This window comes from Podarcis liolepis (genome assembly GCF_965112155.1).
Source record: "Podarcis liolepis genome assembly, chromosome: 1".
Lineage (NCBI taxonomy): Eukaryota > Metazoa > Chordata > Lepidosauria > Squamata > Lacertidae > Podarcis > Podarcis liolepis.
Genome location: NC_139554.1, coordinates 40,571,402 through 40,596,141, shown reverse-complemented (window position 1 = coordinate 40,596,141; position 24,740 = coordinate 40,571,402). Strand labels below are relative to the sequence as shown.

The 24,740-nt window shown below is 40.7% G+C and overlaps 1 protein-coding gene across 1 annotated transcript in view; it reads right to left on the bottom strand.

Annotated features, from left to right (window-relative positions):
* SPRED1 (sprouty related EVH1 domain containing 1) overlaps positions 1–24,740 on the bottom strand; it is a 77,378-nt gene that overhangs the window by 16,939 nt on the left and 35,699 nt on the right. Inside the window, exons 2-4 of the mRNA XM_083509394.1 lie at positions 14,305–14,479; positions 5,581–5,749; positions 4,294–4,343 (exon numbers count right to left, since the gene is read on the bottom strand). Of these exons, the coding sequence (XP_083365520.1) occupies positions 4,294–4,343; positions 5,581–5,749; positions 14,305–14,479 (394 nt within the window). The remainder of the gene's footprint in view (positions 1–4,293; positions 4,344–5,580; positions 5,750–14,304; positions 14,480–24,740) is intronic.

Here is a 24,740-nt window from a genome sequence, read left to right as displayed (position 1 = left end):
GTTCATACCGAGCGTCTATGTGAGGGTGAGGGGGAACACCCTTATGAAATGTCACTGACTAACTTTAGCCAGTAAAACAATTTTAAAATATAAACTAAAAACATGTCAAACAACTCATGGGTAAAGACACACACAAACCGTTTGCCAAAGTCCACAGTACACACAGGACAAATCTTTCCCCCACAATCACCCCAGCAAAGCCTGTGGAAGAAAAACAACATGCCAAAGTCCACCCTGGCATCATGGTTGGAAAGTTCAGGATCTGGCCTGCTGGCCTGATCCTGTTCCTAACTTGCCCTAAGCAGTTTAGGAGATGGTTATCTCAGGACAGCCTGCACCCAAACTAGCTTGGGTGGCCTGAAAGCTTGAATGTGTCTCTGGACTCTGCACTAACTTGGGAAATTTGGGTGGCCAGAGGCACATTTTATTAATTTCAGTCTGTACTCCAGCTACCTTGCCACAGTTGTTCATGCACTAGTGACTTCCAGACTAGGCTATTGTGATGGCTAAGTGTAGCTGGTTTGCAGGGCCTTCCAGCTGTTGGCTAGGGCCGATGATCTTATCAGATCATGCTGCAGGTGCCAAATCCCTGGGACCTTGAGCACCCACAAAATTCCCCATGAAGGGGCCGGGCACCCACAAATTTAGGTGCCAGGGTCATGCATGCTTCATGGCATCCATGGCCCTGGGCACCCATGGTTCCGAGGACAAGTTGGCACTCCTGGATCACACTGAAACTTCATGAGTGCACACGGTTGTCAGTGCATATCTAGGCTCAATCCTAAGTGCTGATGAAAACCTTTACAGCTTTAAACCAGAGGTGGAGAATCTTCAGCTTGCGGGCCTCTGAGATTGGCCTGCCTTGGCGCTTTGGGCTAACGACAGCCACCTTTCTTAGTCCTGATGTCATATAGGCAAAGAAACATTTCCCCCTTCAAGCCAATGCTTCAATACATTCCTCCTTTCTTTTTTTTTAACGTGTCCACCACCCACTGCACATCTGTTTTATCTTGATTAAGCTTCAGCTTGTTTACCCTCATCCAACCCAGAACATCCTTCAGACACTGGAACTAGAAAAAATAGTAACCAGAAATTTAAATTTGCAGTTACAGAACATAATTTTTGTTAAAAAAAAAACCAAAACACATTGCCAAACTGCCTTGACTTTATTATCGGATAAAGAGATTAAGAGTTCCTGATTAATCCTGCTACTTTTGGTTGGAAATTCCTAATCAGTTCAGTTAAGCTAAATATTTAGAAGTGAATCCAAGACATAGGATTTTCTTTGCCCTGGGCATTAACATATTTTTAACAAATTACAGAACGTCTGGGGGGTTTTTATGATAACATGTTCTGCAGAAATCTCAGCATTCTTGGAAAAAAGCATTGATTTTTACTCTCAAATTTTCCAGGGAGATGGTTTCTGAATCTTGCACTAGAATCAGATTTTCATCCATTAGAAAGCTCCAGTCTAAATTAGCAGACAATCGGTAACCATTAATTTTTATTTCCCCCACTGGATGATGTTCCTCTTAAGTTCTGCATAGCATGAACTCACCCTTCTAAAAGCTAAGCCAAAGCAACATTCTCTTGCTCTGTGCTCTCCACATAGGTCCACATTTCCCAGAATCCTACTGGTTGTTCCCCCCCCCTGCATTTGTTGCAATCTAAATTAATTTCTTTCGAGCAATGCACGAGCGTTCCAAACGGGGTCCCTTCAGAGCATTTTACAGATGTAGTAATAATTCCTTGCCAAAATCAATGCAAACATTGATTCTATCTTCTTAGCAATACTGTAACAACACGGCATCAATGAAACAGTCATTTTGTGATCAACCAAGATCCCAAGCTCTTTCCCCTGTTGCTGAGCCCCCGGCCGAAAACAAAAACGTCTCTTATCACTCGAAGTTCACAGCCTTATACTTGGCAGAACTCAGTTTCATTCCATTTCCATTACTGCAGTTCTTGAGGTCACCCAGTTCTTCCTGTGGAACTTCCTCATCCTTATTCTGTATTAATAATGCCTCCCAAATTAGGATTGTCTGCTAATGTCAGGACTCTTACTTCCCTTCCCAAACACATTACATATAAATTATTAAAGAAAACCAGCTGGGTAATTCCGCAGTGACCAACATAAAAATTGTAAGATTCTTTACAGAGTATTTTCTGTTTTAGCTAATATTATTTGAACTAACACAGATAACACAAAACTATTTGTGAGTTAACTGGCTTGATCTTCCCTACAAAAATAATAAAGAAGTATGCCGCAAGTAGTTTAAATGCTCTATTTTTGTGGTGTTTTAAAATAATGTGACCAACAAAACAGTTTTGTAATCTCAAGAATTTATCTGTAACCTGGACAATTGTTTTCTCTAAAAGTAGGGGGCGGAGAATCTCACCTGAGGCAAAATACATAAGGAGCTAATGTTTCATGGGGAAGTGTGAAAACTTATGGTAATTTTTACTGGAAACTATGGAAAAACGGTTTTCAGGCAAAGGACCAGTGACCAATGTAACATGTTACAATTCATTGATAGACACCCATAAATAAATGCCTCCTAAGCAAGGTCCTGGGCCCATGACACTTCACTATGCATTCCTAAGTTGCAGGTCAGCATCAAGCCCGTGTGGGAACTGTAATGACTACAGGGATTTACATTTAGCTGTGGCAACACCCTAATGATCTGTTTCTTTTCAACCCATCATTCTCAAGCTCAACATTAATGAAGTTGCCAACTGACACCAGTATTTCAGTTGCTGTTTTTCTGAAACTTTCTTCCAGGATATTCACATTTCTCATATGGACATCATGTCTGTGGTGTTTGTTTTCAATTATGTAAAAACAAACAAACACCACAACGTGACATTTTGTGTCCATTTTCCAACCTTTAATGGGGGGTTTTCCTGCTCCCTGAGGCAAGGCAAGAGACCTTCACCTTCTGAGGTGATGTTGTTCTATCTCTAGGATTGGCGCCCCCAGTCTGTGGGCCACTCTTGGCATTTGGCCTATGAGGCTATTTTGGGCAAACTATGGCCACCCACCCTACACCTTTTCATCTTTGCTTATCAACATGTGTGAATGCTGTTAAACAGATGAAGCACACCCCATCTGATTACAGAAGGGACGGTATAGTTTATTCTCAGATAAAATATATGAGAATGTGTGATAATCTTGATGATGCAGCCTACTGCCTATAAGGATGACACAGATACTGCCTGAAAGACCCACATGTGTTGCCAAGTAATGATATGCTTTTAAAAGCAAAGACTGGCAATTTCCCCCAATTCCAGGCTTGTAACTCATCTTAATATATGGCAATTAAGTCACACACTTACGAAACAGTGATCTACTTGTGTGCAATAATCTTTGACTAAAAACAAAACAAAAAAACCACTGAAAACACATCACAACAATTGGGTTTTCCAACACTGCAATAAGAAAGTAATATAATCCTTATTTAGATACATTCCAGGTTAGGACCTCCAGAACGAATCAAGTTCTTAATCCGAGGTACCACTGTATATCACTTTTAAAAGCGATAGACTATCACCACACACTAAGACCATGGCTGAAAAGCTTTCAATTCACTACCTTAAAGTGAAGCCTTTCTGATAATCCAAACTAGAACAAGAGTTTCCAGCTCATGTGAATGAAATCCATAAACTCTAACCCTTGATTCCCCATACGTCCACTGGATTTCACCCATGGATTTTTTGTAGTCACTGTGTATTACTTGTCTACAGGAGCCTTGGGAAGAACATTGAAGTACTAATGATCTTGCTGTTGCTTCTCATGTTGTGTGACTGAACCTTAACGTTGAAAATGGGTTACAGGTTTAAATCCTGATGAGGCCTGCCTGACATTAAACCCTTTAATCCGCATGCAATCAGAGGACATTTTTATAATACTACAACCTTCACAAGTATCAGTTTTGGCAATGAACATTTTTCTTCTAGAGCTCAGCCTTAATTCAAATTAAGCTTCAGGCACTTTAGCACCCCTTTGCCTTAGTTATATCCACTCACTCTTTCATTAACACATCTAGGGTAAAAAAAGAAAGAAATGTCTCTTAAACAAAGCAATAGCTTTTGTCTTTGAGAATTAAATATGACAAAGAAAAGTCACCCAGCCTAAACTATACAGTTACAAGGCAAGACGGTTCACGTGGTTATCCTTCTGCAGATTTAAAGTTCAAAAAGTTTTAACGAATACAAGTAAGACTACTTTCAGCACTGAAAACTCCTGTCATCTCTTCCAATACAATTAAGATAATGGAAGCTTAAAGCACTTACTGGAAAGCCATCTACTGGTACTTCAATTTCATCATGTGACGTCAGACAACCTATGGAAGAATAAGACAAACATAAAAATCTCAAGTTTCTTTCAGATGTGAGAGGTGAGAATTTAGTAGGAGGCAGCTTCCTATGTACCCCTAGCCAGACTCTCCATTTTTTCTGAGACAGCTATTCTGAGTGATAGGGGCTCTTTTGGAATCCAGGCAGAGATCTTTCTCATCACCTAAATTTTGTTATATGGGAGATGACAGGGTTTGAACCTGGGACCTTCTGCATTCAAGGCATGTACACTACCAATGTCAAGTTCAAGCAAACAGAGAATTATGTCAACAACACGTATCAAATTTCATTCTGATAATTCAGGGCTCAAGAGAGGCATTACATTGCAGTGTGTTTAATGCCTTTCCTAAGCCGTATGAAAACTGGTGTGGGATCAGACAGGGGTTTGAACTTTAAATACAGAATGGTGTCCTGAATGTGCACAGCACACTTCATCCTGATATTTCAACATTCACGAAAGCTAGTATGTTACAAAACATACAGACTCAGAAACAAAAGACACACGCTGCTGAACAAGGTTGCTAAACCTGAAGGCCTCACTTCACTTGGCATAATATGAACTAAACACATTTGCAAGTAAATAATCCTCTGGAAACTATTCAAAATCGCAGCTCACAACAAAGCATCATAGAAGCTGACAGAGTGCCAAGGAAGAAGGTTAGTTAACGTTATAGAAGTGAAATCCAAACAATTAGATAAGTGGCCAATGCTCTATAAAAGGTAGTGAAGGTCCTTCAATGAAAGGATCTTGACTCTCTTTGGTAGCTTTGTATATGGCTTTAAAAATATTAAACACAAATTTGTGATTTGCCTCTTCCCTGGGTAAGCAGGGATTATTACCATGGCTGACCTGAACAATCGTGTTCTATCTCTGCTGTAACCATTGCTCATTACCCCTCAGCCACATAGACCAGCTCTGTGGGAGCTGCATGTTGCTGTCTTGCTCAAGGCTAAAACAGGTGCTTGCCTTTTAACATTAATGAATGTACATTAACACTGTACCTAAATGTACAATAGTTATGCTTCTGCTCTTCATGTTTATTTTGAATATTAATGGGGCCGCCCAGAGTGGGAAAAGAGAAACAACTGCCTGTAGATAACCAGTCAAAAAGGCAACTGGCACAGTTTTATTAACACATATAGTATTACATCGTGGGTACTACTATAATTGTTTTAAAATTATTACTATATATTTAAAAATGCTTATGCAACAGAGATTCATACCTTGGGAAAGATCTTCTACCGCCCTACGAATGCCTCTATCAAATGCTCTTGCATCAGCAGGACTCTGAAATGTCAGGCCAAATTTTTTGTCATCTATTTTCCAGTGGTGAAAAGTTGGCGTAACCTTATTGTAAATAAGGTCCTTCTTCAACGTACACTCCAAAACCACCTGAAAAGCAGAGTTAAAGGAAAAACTTAGCATAAGGGACTTCTGTACACAACAAGGTTTAAAAATAAAGTCTACTCTCAAATGAATCATGTCATGGACCAATTAGCTCCTCCCCAAAGCAGACAAGTTTGTGAAAAACCATTTATATATAACCTACTTGAAAGAAATTTAGTTTTTGCCTTAGTTACTGGCTGTTCCCGATTCCAGGCTATAATACAGCAATACCAATGCATTTTTTTTGTAAGTACACAGTGACATGGTTGGCATATAATGCTAAACCATGATTAACGTTCACCATAGTTAATAAACCACAGTTGAAGCCAAGGCACCTGGCAGATGATCACTTAAACTTCGGTTTATTACACCACAAAATAGTTAAAAGCACCAACAAGAGCAGTCAAACCTTGAGAGTGGTTTGATTTTGATTTTTGCTGCTCTTACACTCATGGCTACACCTTTTGGTTGTGACAGCTCCTTAACTATAGTTAAGGAGGAGACCGGAGTTCACGCATAATGCCAAGATATGGTTCGAGTTAACCAAAGTTTATAAATCAACAACAACAGTTTTAGCATTATGTATAAACCAGGCCAGCTTGTAAACTTAAAACAAGTAGGTAAAAGCAACTAAATGTATGAACAGAACCCTATGAATCTACTAAATTTAGAACTTCATGCCCAGGATTCTTATCCCACAACAAATATAATAAAGAAAAATCCTTCCAGTAGCACCTTAGAGACCAACTAGGTTAGTTATTGGTATGAGCTTTCGTGTGCATGCACACTTCTTCAGATACACACAAATATTAAAGTTTTGATGAACCCACAGATGCTTTTGTGCAGTTTATTCCAGTGTAGATATGTATGCGCGCGCGCGCGCGCGCACACACACACACACACACACACACACACTTCACTTTGTGCTTGGGTGAATCAGAGATCTTTTATAATGTTACAAAGGGAGGTAACAGTTAATTACATGCAAAACACATGTAGCAAGCCCAGGCTGCCTTTTATGAAAAGAAGGCGAATCATGGAGAAGGGAATTTGAATACAGCAACATGGCCACTTTTCTCTTCCACTCTGACTGTCTTCTCACAAGCTGATTTTCCCTTTACATTGGCTCCAAACACTGCCCAGGTCTTCTAAAATGTTGGACAATATTCTCGAACTGTGTAGACAACATCCTGAACCAGGTATTAGTGAAGAACTGGCCAAGGGGTTATTGACTGTACCCGGTCTTCCTTCTCCTTCAGTCTTCCTATTCAATTTCATTCAGTCACATCTTGTCTTTCCTCCAATGGGTTCAAGGTGACACACATGGCTCCCCACACTATATCCTCACCCTGTGAAAGAGGTTAGGCTGACGTATGTGTAATGCCTGGCTAAAGGTGATCCAGTGAACCTCATGGTTGAATGGGGATTTGAACCAGTGTCTCCAAAACTCAAGCAAAACACCACATCCATGCCCACCTCTCTCATCTCACTACTCTAATCTTGCTAAGTCTCCAAATGCTGTGAAAGGATCCACTTTGGAAGAACACCATGTAAAAGAAAGGGTGTGCACAATTTCTCTTTGTTCAGAAAGTCATGAATGGTGAAGTTCTTCCCATGCCTTCCTCTTTGAATTCATTTGTCTTGCTGCGGTTAAGCAAGGATACCAGACAATAAGATGCGTAACACGTAACAGAATAAATGTCTCATTATTAAACCGGAAAGCAAAAATAAATATCATCAAGTCTGTGGCATTTGAAAATCTAAAATACTGAAGCCTGAATGTATGTTTAATTCTGCATATAAAAGAAACTCTCCATTGATGTTTACATAGCTTAAAAGAGCAGCAGACCTGTCCAGGTTAGAGTGGAAGGTAATTGTTCCAACTAGACTGGCTGGAGCCAGATCTCGGAAGGGAAGTATAATAAAGGAGGAAGTGTGCAATTATGTCAGGGGTGCTTTGTGAAAAGAAAGAAGAAGAAAACCCTTCACATTCCAACAGAGATCTAAACAAGCTGGGTAAACAAGTCCAGAAATAGTCTCTGTCACTCCAAAGTGAAATCCATATCCTGGGTGCTATCACTTTTCAAGGTACCTGACAGGCTCTTTGTCAATAACATATCAAACTAAGATTCTTATTCGTGAAGCTGTACCCTGTCTTTTGCCACAAGTTATCTTCAACTAAAATACAGTGATTTTACTGTGTATCATAACACCACATCTCATCCAGGCTAAGCAAGCAAACCTTTTGCCTGAATTCCGATTAAAACTCCTTCCTGGGTCTAATGCAAATGTTTTTTTGTGCCAAAGATCACACACAGTTTCAGCTATAACTATATTTTTTTTATGTTTTCGAGCAATCACAATGGCAAAGGCATTCTTCATAATGCAAAGTCAAATATGTCTGAAAGCTTAGCAAGTAGAATCACTCCTCAATGTGTTTTCTTAAAAGCTCATTTTATCACTTGCAAGAACCAGCTCATGATTCTATCTATCTATCTATCTATCTATCTATCTATCTATCTATCTATCTATCTATCATCTAGTGTGTATCCTGCTATTTTCTCTGAAAGTAATTCGTCTCATTGCTCCTTTTGTAAAACAAAAGAGAGGTTATGGGCCATTGCTTTCTATTTAGTTTACCTTGAACCACTGGAGTTCTAGCCAATTCATTTCTCACTGCCTGAAGCCTTGGTGTGATAGAGGAAGTGCTGTTACAGAAGTCAGCCCTATTTTAGAATTGCTGGTGTCAGGTCAAAGACATCTTAAAACAAAACAAAAGCCCGATAAAGGAGAATGGATGCTCTGAGGAACAGAAAGTACCGTGAATCAGTACTGTTGAGGAAGATTCTGAGAGGAATGTTCTCTAAAAAGAACTAATGAAGTTCTTTCTTTAGCAAAGTTCATCAGCTACTGGATCATTTCAGATATGAACTACAATACATTGCCATTATGAAATTTGATTGTAAGTAATGTTTGAAGGGTGGTAAAATTATGCTTTATCCATTAATTCAACCTAATGGGCTATGAATTCAAGACATTTGGTTCATTTTCCAACAGGGGAATTCCAACTGCTCAAAGGTTACTTGGATTTTTTTCTCAATTTTCCAGGAATTTTCCCTTAATCACCTCATCAAATGGTATGGCATAGGAAGGGAAGCTTGAGAAATTTCCAGTCAGTCAGAGTCATGACATCCTAGCTGTCGTGCTGCCTGGTGGTATCACTTCATGTACAGGAAGGGGCTGACGAATGAAACCCCCATTCCTGGAAGCATTCCTATTGTTCTATTTTATTTTAAGAATAAGTTTTAACTTGTATGATGCTAGCTCTGTTTTACGCCACTTACACCCCACTATTCCATGATAAAACTAAACTCACAGCAGCTTATTTTATATGTGTGTGTGTGTGTGTGTGTGTGTGTGTGTATGCGCGTATATCTATATAGCTATATATCTGTATGTATATGTATGTTATATACATGAATATAGTTATATACATATATATGTAAATATAATTATACATATATTAAATTTTAACTTTTTTTTTTTTAAAAAAGCACATTTAAGAAATCAACCAGCACTTTAAATCACCATGATAAAAAACACAGTAACAGCAGCAGGCTAAAAAATGTATCAAACAATTCATTGGAAAAAAATGTCCAACAGAATAAAACAGGTTCTTCAGAGCAAGCTTAAAGCAGGCTTGGTGAATCTGTCCTGCAAGGTTATTCCATAGTTCAAATGGCACTACTGCAAAGGCTCTCTTCTCTTTCGTCCCTTCTCTCGGCACTTTGTTTGGCAAAGGGACTATAAGGAAAGTCTTTGAGACTCCTTAGGGTAATGATAAAGCGGGATATCAAATCCAAACCTTCTTCTTCTTCTCAGAAACTAAGCCCTGACCACGAGCAGGTTGATATCAGAGGAGGCAACTTTCAAAATGTTTCTTAGGTTGCTGCTCTGCTACTATCACACGTTCTTATTTGTTTTAAAAGTATTTTGACTTATTATTGGTTTGTATTGAACTGCATTAATTGTTAGATGAATTTTTGGTTCTACTTTACTATGGCTTGGGTTTTGTTTTTTTTAAAACTGTAATTATATGCTCAAATTGTTGGAAGTGTAATTTGTGTTGTTTTCCAATACTTTGCTATCGCTGTGGGTTGCTTTAAGGTGAACTTCGTTGCTGGAATATCAGCATACAAAATATTAATTTAAATCAAAACTTTTGCAAGCATATCTGAGCGGGAAGGGCCCTGGCTTAATGGTGGAGCTTAAGATTTGCATGCAAAAAGTCCCAGGTTCAATCTAGGTTTACTGGCTGAAATCCTAGAAAGCCAGTCAGTATGGACAATACTAAGCTTCCTATGTTCACTCTTGACTGTTGAAAAGAGGGACTGAAATGTTCTAAACCAAGCTTTGCGAATCTGATGCCCCCTGTATGTTCTGGGTTACAACTCCCAAAAAATGCAGAGGGGAACCCGGTTAACAAAAGCTAATTTAAATAAACCAAGAGTGTGTGTGATCCACCCATATTGTGTGACTTGACTACTCAGGGCAGTGTGGATAGCGCTGCAGCAGATGACACGAATTAAGTTTTTCATCTAAACCAGGCATGGCCAAACTTGGCCCTCCAGCTGTTTTGGGACTACAACTCCCACCATCCCTAGCTAACAGGACCAGTGGCCGGGGATGATGGGAACTGTAGTCCCAAAACAGCTGGAGGGCCAAGTTTGGCCATGCGTGATCTAAACCCTAATGGGTGGTTTATGGCAGGTACAAAGGGCGGAAATGCAAGAGATGACAAATGCAACATCTCTCCAGTTGGCCAGCTGAGCCCATGTGTCATTCCTTCCTGTTGCCATTTGCTCCATACCTTTCAGTGCTACTCTCGATTTCCTCTGGCACCCAGTCCCAGCTGCCACATTTCCTTATGATTTTGCGCATTAACACATTAACTGGGAAAGGAGCAACCATGCGGGGAAGAAAATGAACTGACCAGGCAACAAGCCTGATAGTTTGAGTTAAACGTTGGTTCTGAAACTTGTTTTAATGGGAACTCTTATACCGTATATTATTTCCTAGGATCAGTGAAAACAAAGTTTCTGAAGTTCCCATGCTGTTTCTGCTGCCCTCCTGCGTCAGTCGGCAGAGACAGAATCACCTGTAGGTCTTGCACAATGCTTGCCTAGCCCCCACCACCATCAACAAGTGTCTATGCCATTGTCAAATGCTCAGCCTAAACAGCAGCAGCAGAAACAAACTTGGCCTCATGGGTAAGAGCTAGTAAATCATTGCCACAGCTCTTCGCAGATACAGTAGAAGCTTCTCCTCCCAGTTCTTCCCACTTTCAACTGTTCACGTTAGGGAGCACATTCGTTCTGCGTGTGCCCAAAATTACAAGACAGATTGGGGTGATTCAGGGAAGGTTCTCTCATGTTTCCAAGTTGGACAGCACTCCAAGATGTCATGAGTCAGAGCAGGGACTCCTAAGCTTCTGAGCAGCTCTGTGGTCTTGGATGTTCAAAAAACACATTTTGGAGAAGTGAAACCAAGATTTTTTTTGGGGGTGTGTGTTTGTGTCAGGGGGAAATCTTTCATTTTGATGGAGAGTTCTAGCTTTGCAATCACAGTGAATTATTTTCCCAGAGAACTCCAATCACATTGCTTGGGGGGGGGATTATATCTTCCCATATGTAAGTCAATGCAGAGATAATGAAGAAGAAGAGTTTGGATTTGATATCCCGCTTTATCACTACCCGAAGGAGTCTCAAAGCGGCTAACATTCTCCATTCCCTTCCTCCCCCACAACAAACACTCTGTGAGGTGAGTGGGGCTGAGAGACTTCAGAGAAGTGTGACTAGCCCAAGGTCACCCAGCAGCTGCATGTGGAGGAGTGGAGACGCGAACCCGGTTCACCAGATTACGAGTCTACCGCTCTTAACCACTACACCACACTCCAAAATCCAGTGGGGTGGGTAAATTCTCCACGAATGACCCTTGGGGCTAAAGGGTCGCTGCTGGGAGACAACTTTAAACCTATCCTAGTATTTCCTGGGGGTTTCTGGTGTCCCCACTCCCTCCTGATTATTTTTGTACTGCAGCTGTCGTTCAGAAATTTGGCAGGTTTCATCCCATCAGAAGGGGTGACCAAGCCAGCAAATTGCATACATTTCTCAAAGAAAATCAAAAGGTTATAGACTTTCTTTTGTTTAAAACATCAAACTTTAAAGGTGCCCTGCACAAGTACTTCTGGATGTATTTGTCTATAATTTGGGCAGGCTTAATCCATGCCGGATGGGCGGTTGAAAAAGAAAAGAACTTACAGTTTCTTTTAGACTCCACATTACAACAAATGGGGGCAAAAAAGAGAAACAGTTTAAACAGGCCAACTTCAGTCTTAAATTGAGAGCCACATTGAAAAGTCACAGAGGAGCTCTGAAACAAATCTGGCTCGGGATACAGGTCAAATTTTGTGGCCGATGCAAGTAGGAAAAGCTGCTGGCAGAGAGAAAGAAAGAAGTGGGGAAAGGATTTGCTTGCTTTTTCAGACAATAAATAACTTAGTGTTACTACCTAGGGCTATTGTGAAATGGCAACAGGAATTTATTTGCTCAGCATATGGGTATCAGCATCTATATAGGATGACAAATCAAGATGCAGGGTAGAAAGGGGCAGTTGAGTGGTGCCCCTTTAAAAGAGGATAATAAGCAATCAGCCAACACTTTCAAGGGGGAAAAAGAAGTTTCTCTTTAGAGGGTGCTACCATATTTACTCAAATCTAATATCACCTTTTTTGGCCAAATAATGTTGCAAAAATCAAGGTGCACATTAGATTCAATGGCACATTTACATTCGCCAGCAAATACTTTTTTGGTTTCAAGGTTCTGAAAATTGAGGTGCGCATTAGATTCAATGGCACATTAGACTCGAGTGAATATGGTATATCCTTGACTATCACCCCACAGCATCTGTTAATATGCTTAACCCGCCCCCGCCCCCCAGCCTCATATTCTAGCCAATACCACTGTTTCGCCTGTACTAACCAGTTATTTCTGTTCCTACGCTAAGGTCTGCCACAAAAAAATAGAAATCTATCTATATCTATCTGGAACACGTTGCTGTCATTGGACATGTCATGTCTGAAGATACTCATTCAAAAATCTAAGAATAATTTTCAGCACTACAAATAAAACCCGACCAAAACCACATTCATGAAAAGATTTACATCACATATCAGCAGCTCAGCTGGTAGCATGAACACAGGAAATGGTCTCACAGGATAGCAACGCATATTAAAAGAACGCCCTATGATTCGTTAAATGGCGGAAACATTATTTAGGGCACAAATTATTTATTATTAATTGAATTTGTGTACTGCCCTTCAACACAAAATGCATAATAATAAGAAGAATACCCCCCAAATAAATATTTATTTCTTTGGATTGCCGTGTGCTGGGTGTTGGTCTGCTGGGTGGAGAGCAGCCTTTATGGAAGTGGCTCCTGCAAGGCTGGTGTTAACATTTAAGGGACCAAACCGCAGGGGCAGGGACTGGCTATGGAGATACTTTACAGTGGGGATGCTGACTGAATGGCTTGAACTTATGTGGCTGGCTTCTGCCCTTGTGGAAGGGTCCTGCATATGTAATCCCAGCTTTGAGGGAGCCAATCTTGGAAGTGACTTCAATTAGGTTTCAGATAACATTCAAAAAGCTCCTGGTTTTCAGCGATTGTATCAAACATGCATAAGCAATTCTGGATAAAACATAAAGTTGTTGTCCGGTTTGCAGAAGCACTTCTGATCCAAATGAGGCATCCACTGATGTAAGAAAAAGGAAGGCAATTTTGGGCAGTTTCCTTGCAGCCTCTGTACCACCTTCCATGTTGCACGGAAAGGTCCCTGAACTATCGGGAACAGATTTGGGTTGGAGGGGGGCTGCAATGGGAAAGTGGAATTGGCATAAAGTTCCCGCACCTTTCCAATGCTTCTTCAGTTCTGGAACAAACTTTTGCTTTTAACTTGTTTTTAATTTTTTACGATTTTACTGTATGGTTTTATAGTTTCACATTGTTGTAAACTGCTGTGATATACTGCTATGAGTGGCATATAAATATATTTATAAATAAATAAAACTCTTGTTTCCACATAAAATTAGTGTCATATTTATGCATTCTATCCCACCATTTATTGTTCTTAAACGTGATTAGTTTTAAGTTTTCCAAAATGACTGAAGCCCAGTTTGAAGTGGTCTAGCTTTAAAAATAGAACTTGGTGTAACAGTATTCTAGACTACATTCCTATTCTTATCGTTTGTTTTACAGTTTTACTGTGATTTTTATAGCCTAGTGTGAAATATTATTTGGGTTATGAAATGAAAGGCAATTTTTAAAAATTAAAATAAACACTCTCCTCTGTCTCAGACATTTGCTTGTTTTTGTTATTTTTGTCAAATAACAAAATGAAACTAATATCATAAAAATACCTTACTCCCATATTGTCCAGATTAGAAAGATACACAGAAATATGAATGTTCATAATGGTACAAGAAAGAAATAGTTGTCCTTACCGTTTTATCCCTGAGACGCTCCCCATGTATAAGAAAATCAGCACAGCCATTTTCTTCCTGGTGAATGACTTTGAAAACGGTGACATAGCTTAGACCACCCCCTCCAAGTGGTAACCATCCACCGCTTGAGTCATCACGGGTCATCACCACAGCTCGCACACGGGCATAACTATTACTGAAAGAGAGAGGTGAGAAAAAGCAGTTAGCTTCTCCATTTAGTTGAATGTGATTTAAACTAAGTCAGTTCACAGCACAGACATTTGCACTTGTCAGGGAATGGTCTGAAGATGAGGACTGGGGAATGCGTTTTATGGCAGACCAGCTTCTCTCTGATGGAGAGCTGGAGGGGGAAGAGTCACAGAGAGAGACACAGAAACTGAACAGCTTACGGAGGAGTTACCCAATTACGAGATAATAACAAGGGAGCCAGAAGGGAGGGGGCAGCTAGTCGAGACGTCACTTGAGAGTGTGGGGGACCCCCCTCCCCACGAACTCGGAGATCCGAACATACATATCAGAGAGCAAAGGAGTCAGAGGGAGGGAGGAACTTCCCGTTGGCGCCTAAAATGCTGTGGAAGTCGGAAGGAGGATTTAGAGTAGCCAACTGCCCTCCTTGCGGAGAGCTGTGTATTTGTGCTTGCAGCATGATGCTGTAATAAAAGGACTATATCAACTGCGCGTTAATTCTTATCTGTGACGTTACTGAAGGAAGAGGAGGGCTCTCCACGCCTGACAGCACTATTCAAAACATTTACATCTTCAACAACTCTACTTAAATGCACACTTCTTAGCAATTCAGGGGTCTAAATAGGAAAATACTGTGTGCTGTGTGGAGACCCCCAATTTAAGCATGTACCTGTATTTTATGATTCCAATGGTTTAGGCAGAGGTTCTGCTTTTTTATACAGATATATAGATGTATAGATATTTCTTTTTCAGATAGTGTTTCTATGGTTTTGTCATGGCCTTTGGCTAGTACAATAAAGCTTATTTACCTCTTACTAATATTTAATTTGCCTTTTGCATTTCTCTCCTTAGCTGCAGTTGGGGTTTACCAGATCCTTCTAACTGAGTGGACTATTCAACATGCCTGGCTTGTCCAAAAATGTTCAGCAGAGTGCTACATAGCGCTGTAGTAAGCAAAAAATCTAGGGGATACACCACTAGGTCTTCAAGAAGTGTTCCCAAAGTTTAGTCCTCGAGCCATTTGCATGAATTCCTGACGGTATTGATCAAAAAAATGGATGCTGAGGTAAGAGCTGGACAATTTATTGACTGAAAAAAAGTCAAAACAATGTAAAAAAATCTGGTCTCACCAAACTCAAAATACCAGGGTGTTTGTGACAGCCTTGCATCAGAATGTGTGGCAAGGCAGTATCACTCACTACTGGTAACCACGGCAACAGTGTTGGCAGAAATGGTCCTGTTTGTATTCAGTTGTGCACTGTCTTAATTTGGTAAGAAATGAATGGGTACAGATTGGATCAAAATACCCCACTGCACTAAAGCCTAAACCAAGTAAAATATCATTATGTTTGCACATTTGCTTCCTAGGAAGAGCCACTTAAAATTGTCCAGCAAGCTTCTCTTCTCGCATTTTCAACTCCCCCTTTGCCCTTATAATGGTTAAAAGGAGTTACTTTATTGCTGTTCTACACTGGTAGGGGCATGCATGTAAGATCAGAGCCTTTTATATCAGAGTTCTAATTATAGGTAGACAGCCGTGTTGGTCTGCCATAGTCGAAACAAAATAAAAAAATTCCTTCCAGTAGCACCTTAGAGACCAACTAAGTTTGTTATTGGTATGAGCTTTCATGTGCATGCACACTTCTTCAGATATATCAGAGTACAGTGGATGCTCGGGTTGCGAACCTGTTCCAGTACTTCCAGGTTTGGCATGGTGCGCTACCTGAAAACGCGCAACCCGAAGCGTCTGTAACCTGGGGTATGACTGCAATCTGAAACAGCCACTATCTCCTCTATTTACCACTGATCAGAATCACACAACACTTCAACAGAAGGAAAACTCTCTTTCATTGATAAAGGTTACCTAAACATACCCAAATACTTGTATTTAGATATTTTGTTGTATAGAGTTGCTAGAATTAGTAAGTCTAACTTCTAGCTTTGAGCAGTGGGACTGAAAGAAGTGGTGGAGTCACTGCCACATCCCAAGCTAGCCTCATGCTAGACAGGGTGGAATGTGGGGTGCCCCCCTTTTCTATTTTTTGCACCAGCTCCACACTCACACACACATATGACAGCATGTTTCCCTAAAACACATGCAAACGTGGAAAAACTGGAAACATAAAGTTCAAGAATTCGTATAATTTTCACTCTCAACCATCACAAGTTTCAAAGGGTACGGTAATCTATGCTGCTAACTCCACTGGAAATCATAATAAATTAATCACTCAGTCTTTGTAATGAGAAAATAGACTCTCATCCTAGTTTAAATGAGTTCCTGATCTCATGCGCTACATATTCCTTAGAACTAAATTTCACTGAGGTTTCTTAGGGAGTGTCAAGGAAGTTTTTAAAAGCTCACTTACAGATTTTAGTGTTTCTAGTTTTAAGGGAGTGCCCATTCTTACTCGAGAAGCCCAAAATCATTGTGCTGATTGTTGTGATGGAAACTGTTGTGCAATCACACAGTGAGACAAGATGACAGAGATGGAAGTCAGATCAGTGAAAGATCCTTCATTTCTATAGACATACCTTCATATAAGCATTTTTAAACTTTTTATATACCCGGTAACTCTTTCTCTGTCTCTCTCAAACTGTGTACTCATGAGAGATAGATCTTTTGCATCAACTGTTCCAAGTGTGCTGTCTAGAGAAACAAGGAGGATCTTAGGGTAGTCTCACAAACTAATGTATGCAAATACACGAGGTGATGTGAAAGTTCTATGTTGAATGCTTGATAAACAGTCATCGTCGTTGTCATCATCATCATCATCATCATCATCATCATCAAAGAAGCTATCCTTTGAGTTTGCACGCCCTATTATGTATGTGCAGATAGCTAATGTTGCCTTAATGTTTGCAATTTTTTTCCAGTCAAGTACCTCTTAGCTTTTTTTAAATAACCCACAGACATTTCCAATATGTCAATTAAAGTTACAAAGGTCAGAGTTGAAAGGATTGTATGCATACCTCATCTTTCTAGAATGCCTAGAGGATGTTGAGTTTATTTGTGTTTCTATTCTTTTATCTGACAAGCGTAAGTTTAGGATGTTGACGAATGTCAGTTTCGCAGAACAAACTAGAAAAAGGAATCCCAAAAATGACATTCTCCCCCTTAAAGCAGGAAAAAGGATCTCCCGTCCTCAACTTCAGAAGGAAAGTAAATTCAGTAAAGTTCATGGTCTATTTTTTCCTCTCTCATGCGAAGCAGTTATACAGAATACCATTCCAGTTTAATCAGGCAAAATGCTATGGACGTGCTTCTATCACCATGAGCTCAAGAGGAACCCAGAAATCCAGAAGAGGAGAAACATGAATTAATGAGCAAACTACTATAAATAGTAAAGGCTTTTTCTTTGCTGCAATTCTACTCATAAAATTCATCATTACGTAGAATTGGCTCGCATTTCAGGTAGGATCTATCTATCTACTCAGTCAGTATCTTGAAATATTCGGGTTTGGTGAGAAAGTAATAAGAGGAGTAAAGGAGTGACAGACCAATTCAACTGCTTGCTTGCACTATAAAGAAAATTCAAATTTGTACCGAGAGACTCTGAATGCAAAGTACTCTTGGCAAGCTTTTCTTTTGCCTGACTTGTACATGAAGAAAGTATTTCTTCTTCTACTAGGCTTGTTACTGTGCAAACCTGAAACCCATCTTCTGTGATCTTGAGGTGTGGAAGTCTCTGCTGAATAATGAATCTCTCACTGGGGCTGTCATTATCATAATCAACTGTTTTCAGCAAAAAATAATTTCACAGATGCACCTCCCTTCTTCCTGAGAGAATCCAACGCAGCAAGTATGAGCACAGAATTCAAATCTGGAAAAGAGTGGGGGCCTGCTAGAACAATATTTCATCTGCCCGCTAGGGAGAATTGAGAACAGGTCATGGGCTCCCTCCCTCCCTCCCTTTCCTTTCCCAAATCCTGAATGCCAAATCACCACTAGGAAATGCTGCAGTTGTTGGAAAGCAGATCTTTTGAAACTGCAACATTACGGTTCAACTAAATGCATGAACAACTTCATTCTGGGTGAATCACAGGAAATAAAATTGTGGGAATTTGCCTTGCCATTTTCTACACACTTCTCTCCTTTTGTTGCTTCTGTCTGCTCAGTACCTTCTGCAGTTGCCACCTTCAATTCACTCTTGTAATCAGTTCTTAACATAGCTGTCAACTTACAGATTTGAAAATAAGGGACCAGCAGCCTTGAAAATAAGGGACCAGCAGCCAAAATAAGGGACCTGCAGCCTCACCTGCTCCAGGCACTCCAGTCTTCCTGTCCTCCTGCAGTCTGGTCAAACTCATGCTGGTAGCTTCGAGAACACTGTCCAACCAACTTTGTAACCAGAGGTTCAACTGAATAGAATCTGAATCACATGCACCACAAGGCCTATACAGCCTCAACTTAAGATGGCTCCCTGGCCAGGCTTTGCACTGCAAAGTTTGCAGCAGCACGTGCAACAAAATGGCGTCCAGCATTCAAAACCCCCCTCAGCTTGCATTAATTAGCCACACACAAGGTATGCAAGCTCCACCCCCCAGTTGTTCTTAGACTTCTTATTGGGTGAGCAACACAGCCAAGCAACACAGTTGGAGCCTCCCTCCTCCCTGGCCGGCCGGGAGGGAGGGAGGGAGGGAGAGAGAGGAGCTGCTTCCTTTCAAATTTAAGGGACATCATTTAAGGGACATCCATCAATAAGGGACAGCAGCGGGACATGGTGCTGGAATAAGGGACTGTCCCTTCAAATAAGGGACACGGCAGCTATGGTTCTTAACATTGTGGCCCCACTCTCCCAATGAAGAAGAAGCTCCTGCTGTGCTCCTTCTATTGAACATATTTAGCAATATCCTTGGTGTTGGTGAAAGCCTTTGAAGAAGAATGAGTTGGCTGACCATATTGCTGTCAATATATTGCTTCTCAACTGCCATCTACCTGGCAAAAGAACACTTGTACATCCCACTCACTCTCAGAAACTCTCAGCATCACCACATTTCTACCTGTGATGCCCTGCTCTGGCTCGCCCAAGTACCTTCTCCTTCCTTCCTTCCTTCCTTCCTTCCTTCCTTCCTTCCTTCCTCTCTGCCCAAGATTTTCCTTTTCCAGTAATAAAATCAAAACCAAATCCTTTGCTCTTTTCCTCTCTCCCCTCTTAACTCCTTGTCTCACTTGAAGAGTTGACTACCTGTAGTCCCTGACTCCACAATGACCAAGTGATCCCTTGATCTCCCTATACCTTCCCCACAAATATCCCGCTCTTCAACCTCTTGCTACTACATTTAAACATGCCAGTCTCCAACTATGCTCAGAAAACAATCCATTGGCCCTTCCTCCTTCTCCTGCTAATCCCAATTTTCCTTGTATTTTTATATCCAAATTCTTTCAGCATGGGGTCGAAGGGGGCTCATGCAAGAAATCCCTGAGACAAAGAGCTCCTCATTTTGCTTTTGGACTGCTATGGGTTCCTCTAGTCTTCCATCTGAGTGGAGTTCTCAAAATTGTCAAGTCTTTATCTAAAGAGGTCTCTCTAGAGTCTAGGTCAGGGGAAGACAACCTAAGGCTCAGGGGCCGGATGCGGCCCAATCGCCTTCTCAATCCGGCGCACAGACAGTCCGGGAATCAGCATGTTTTTACATGAGTAGAATGTGTAAATCTCATTGCAATCTCATTACTACTTCTGTCTATAGTTCCACTCACCAGGAACATTGGTCAGCAGTCATGGGCCAGGCATCTTTCAGAGTAGCTTGCATATATCTTCTCATTGAGGGTTTCCTGGATCACTATTTGACAATCACATTAGGAGAGTAGTAAAAGTAATAAAAGTATAGCATCTTCTTTCTTTCTTTTTTGCTGGAGCAAAGGGAGGACACTATTTACAACAAATTGATTTACTATGCTTCTCACTTACTAATAGAAAGATAACTTTATCTATGTTTCTGTACCAGGCCCACATCCTTTCCAGGTTTCAGTCACTGCTCCACCCTCTTCTGAAAATGACCGTGGAGGTTTGGAAAAAAATTGCTATGTATGATAACCAAGACCTTATCCTATGGTAGCAGCTGTCATATGGGCTGTCATGTGGGGCTCTGTTAATGTGCAGACAATTTTGATCTACTTGATTCTGGGCTTAGTATGTATTTCACCCTCTGCTTATGAGTTCTTGGTATCAATTTTCAATTGATACCAGGGGTCGCCAATTGTTTTCTAGTCCACCCAAATGACAACTTGTGTTCTGATCCTGATAAGATTCCAGATGCAATCCGCACAGCCTATGGACAATTGCTTAGTATGCAGGACATCAAACAATACTTTCAGTTCCCTCAGGCAAACGGGTCAGATAGCAGTACAAGATGTTCCGCTAGCTATGACACAAATGTACTTGCTAAAGCGAAATTCTAACCTCTGGCCAGCAAAAAGACAAGTCTCCCGAGAGCAGTCGAAGATAAACAAGGCTACTTTTATTTAGGGAAGGAGGATCTTTATTTAAGGAAGAGGAAGGAAGTGTCTGTTGTCAGCCTGCACCAAGCGGGGGACAGGCCACCAAGAAGCCTATATCCCGGAACAGAAAGTCTTTGTGCTGTGTTTGCTAGATTGTAACCCAATGACAAAGAGGCTCCTTCTTTTAATAAATAAATAAATCATATTGACTCCAATTCCATATTAGATGGTTTACAAATTGAACTGTATCATTATAAAAGTTTCCTACATTCCAGAGATCTGTGGCAAGGACTGGCTCGAGTCTCAGTACCTCCTTCCAAGTTTTATGGGAGCAAAGTAAAGGGGCTGAGGTTTGGGACATACTGTAGTTGGGAGGGGACAAAACTGGGATTTCCAGGGCCTTTATATCCTCTGTTCCCATGGTGTCCATCAATACTTTTATCCAACTCATAATCGTAAATGACTACCATTAATTTCTATTGGGAAGAAGCACAGAACCCGGGGAAGCATTGCAAATGCCAACCACTATTAATACTGGTTGGCCTAGCCACTGCCACTGTGAACCAATTGGAATATAAGTGAGGTCCTACTTCTGGTTAAACATTCAATATTTTATACAGTGGTGCCTCGCAAGGCGAAATTAATTCGTTCCGCGAGTTTTTTCGTCTTGCGGTTTTTTTCGTCTTGCGAAGCACGGTGTCAGAAAAGTTTTGGAAAAGCTTCAAAAATCACCAAAGTCTTCAAAAACCTCAAAAAAGGCTACCACACCGCGTGCTATGAGTTGCTCCTCGAAGTCAAGTCGCAACTGTATCAACGGTTTTAAGAAAAAGGAAACAAACTTGCAAGACGTATCCGTCTTGCGAAGCAAGCCCATAGGGAAAATCGTCTTGCGAAGCAACTCAAAAAACCAAAAACCCTTTCGTTTTGCGGGTTTTCCGTCTTGCGAGGCATTCGTCTTGCGAGGTACCACTGTACCTCAGGTTTCCTGCTCATAAAGATGACATTTAAGACCTAAAAGGCATGTGCTACAACCCAGCTCGCAAAAGATAAAGGATACTGAGATATGCCTGGATGAAAATCTACGTAGTAATAATATATAGACCTTCAATCAAGAGTGGGATATAAATATATTAAATAAATTGATTTATTTAACTCTCAGTCAAAGAAGTGGAATAGATTCAAGAGGCTTAGTATCATCCTTCATAGGAGAAAAGCCAATACCACCTCTCCGATACGCCAAAAGATAGCAGCAGTATGATATTTCAGGTAAAGAGGAAGTTACAGAATAAGCAGTCCATCTCACAAAGTTCAGTTTAGATGTAACACACATTCCACTCTTCCCTGGTGGACAAGAAGAGGAGATCTGAAACTTTTGCTTCCATTCTAAATGAACAATTGTTTCCACATGTCTGAATACAGAAAACCATGGTGGGCAGTATTACGTTTTCAGATTAAGTCTGAATCTGAAGCCATGGTTTGCTCCTGGAGTCTGGATATCACAGGGAACTGTGACTTGTTTAAAATGGGAAGTGAATGATTCTAATTTTTCTCCTTCACTAGCATGAGAAAAAGGAGAAAGCATGCAAATCTAAAGCTTCATTTACTTTTAATATCCTGTTATGTTACAAGCTAGTGTTTAAAAGCCTAACCAAATTAGTCCCTAAAAACATGAGAGATCCCCCTCCTTCCCTATGGGCTCTCGTGCGTATGACAATCTCTTGGTACTTCCACTGTCCTCAGAAGTTCAGGGGTGGCAGCGGCCTGGGAGAGCCTATTCTCTGTGGCAGCCCCTACATTGCTGAATTCCCTCCCCATGGAGATACACCTGTCACCTTCACTATACAGTTTTTGGCGAAGACACACCTCCTTACTCTGGCCTTTGATGCCTGAGATGTGTTTTCAGGACCCACGCTACTCCTGCGACTGTAATTTGTTTTAACCATTTTTAATACTGAATTTTAAATAATAACAACAACAATTTATTATTTATACCCTGCCCATCCGGCTGGGTTTCGCCAGCCACTCTGGGCGGCTCCCAACAGATTAAAAACAGAATAAAACATCAAATATTAAAAACTTCCCTAAACAGGGCTGTGACAGCATTGTTGTGACATGCTGGTGAAGGGTGAGAAATAAATCTAAACAACAACAACAACAACAACAACAACAACAACAACGAACAGTGGCCCTCTTGTCTTAGAAAGAGGTATCAAATTTACAAAAGAGAAGACAAACCCAACATTTAAAAAATGGAAGCAGCGCTGGGATAAGTTAAAGCTATGATTGATTTATCCACACGGCCTCATAAGAACATACCGTAACAACAGGCCTGAGGTCCATCTAGTCCAGTGTCCTATTTCACATAAAGACCAACCAGATCCCTCTGGGAAATCTATAAAAGTAATAGTCTTTTTCTGTTGCAGATCCATGGCAACTGGTATCCGTCTGATTCCTAAACCTCCAAAGCATTTTTTTTAGTGGGGGAGAGTGCTAAGGGCTTGGGGGTGCAAAATGGCAAAAATTACCTCCCTTCCTCTTCTGTTAGTGGAAAGGATCTTCACTGAATCAAAATGCTTGTGCCCATTTAAGGGCACTCACTGGAAACAATTCTCAGTTCTCCTATTCTTGCTCTAAACGAAGCAGCACAAGCTCTTATGGATGAGCAAAGGAAAGCTGGTCATTTTTAACCACTCTTTTTTTTTTTTACATTTTCAACTGTTCTTCTTTCCACCATTTGCATGCCTCGTTTTATCAATTTATACTCACTGAACATGTGCTTACTAGAGAAGCACCTGTGCGCACTTGGTATTATAGTAGAGAAAACAAATGAAAAGCATTTCATTCACAATACAGATTTGTTATTCTTAATATTAATCCCCCAAGCCAGCAGTTCCCAAACTCAGAAATACAAGGCTATGTAACTTTCCCAGCCAATTTACCAAACCTAGAACAAGAACATGGACTTTGGCAGACTTGACTGAAGCTAAAGAAAACTGGCATTAAAAAAGTACTTTAACAACACCCGGCCTGAAAGGAAATACGTTGTTTTCTAAAAATACAGAATAATTATGTTTAGAAAGTCAGATGCTCTTCTACTCTCTCTTTCAGAACAGCTCTCACTGCAAGTTACAGAACTCTGGTTTAATGCAAAGGAAATTCTCACTTAGCATTTGTGGTCAGTTTTAATCATTCGTAATTATTTTTGCCTCTCAGTACCAGAATCTGGCATGGCAGGTAAAGGTTTTCTTCAGAGTAAGGCAACTCTTCCCTGATGATAAGAGTGTTACAATCTTTACACCGTGAATGAGCATTTGCGAGGCATTTGTGGTCATTTTAACAAGTAAGCCACATTGATTGTATATGGCAGATAACAAAGTAGCAGTGTTAAAATAAACTAAAAGAGAGCAAGGGGGAAGAAAGGAAGCAAAATAATGATGTTTAGAAAAAGATTTTACGGTCAGAAATTAATTACTGCTCACCACAGCTAGCAAAACAAATGGGATATTTTTACAAGCCAAGATGATTTGCTATGGCAGGTTAACTGTTGTCCTTGTCCATTATAGGTATTTCTTTGACAAGCCTCACCCAGGAGGTGACATTACAGTGCAGAGGAAAGTCGATACGGTCCAACCACACCCCAACTGCAAAACTGTCACACCTGTTACATTGGCAGCTTTGCTCAATGTTCTGGAGTTGCGGATGGGCAGAACCAGGAGGATGGATGTGGTGTCAGGACCACGGTCAGTCAGATGGCCCTATTATTCGTCACGCAAGTGGAGCCCCTTTCACTCAAAAAACACCTGGAAGGGCT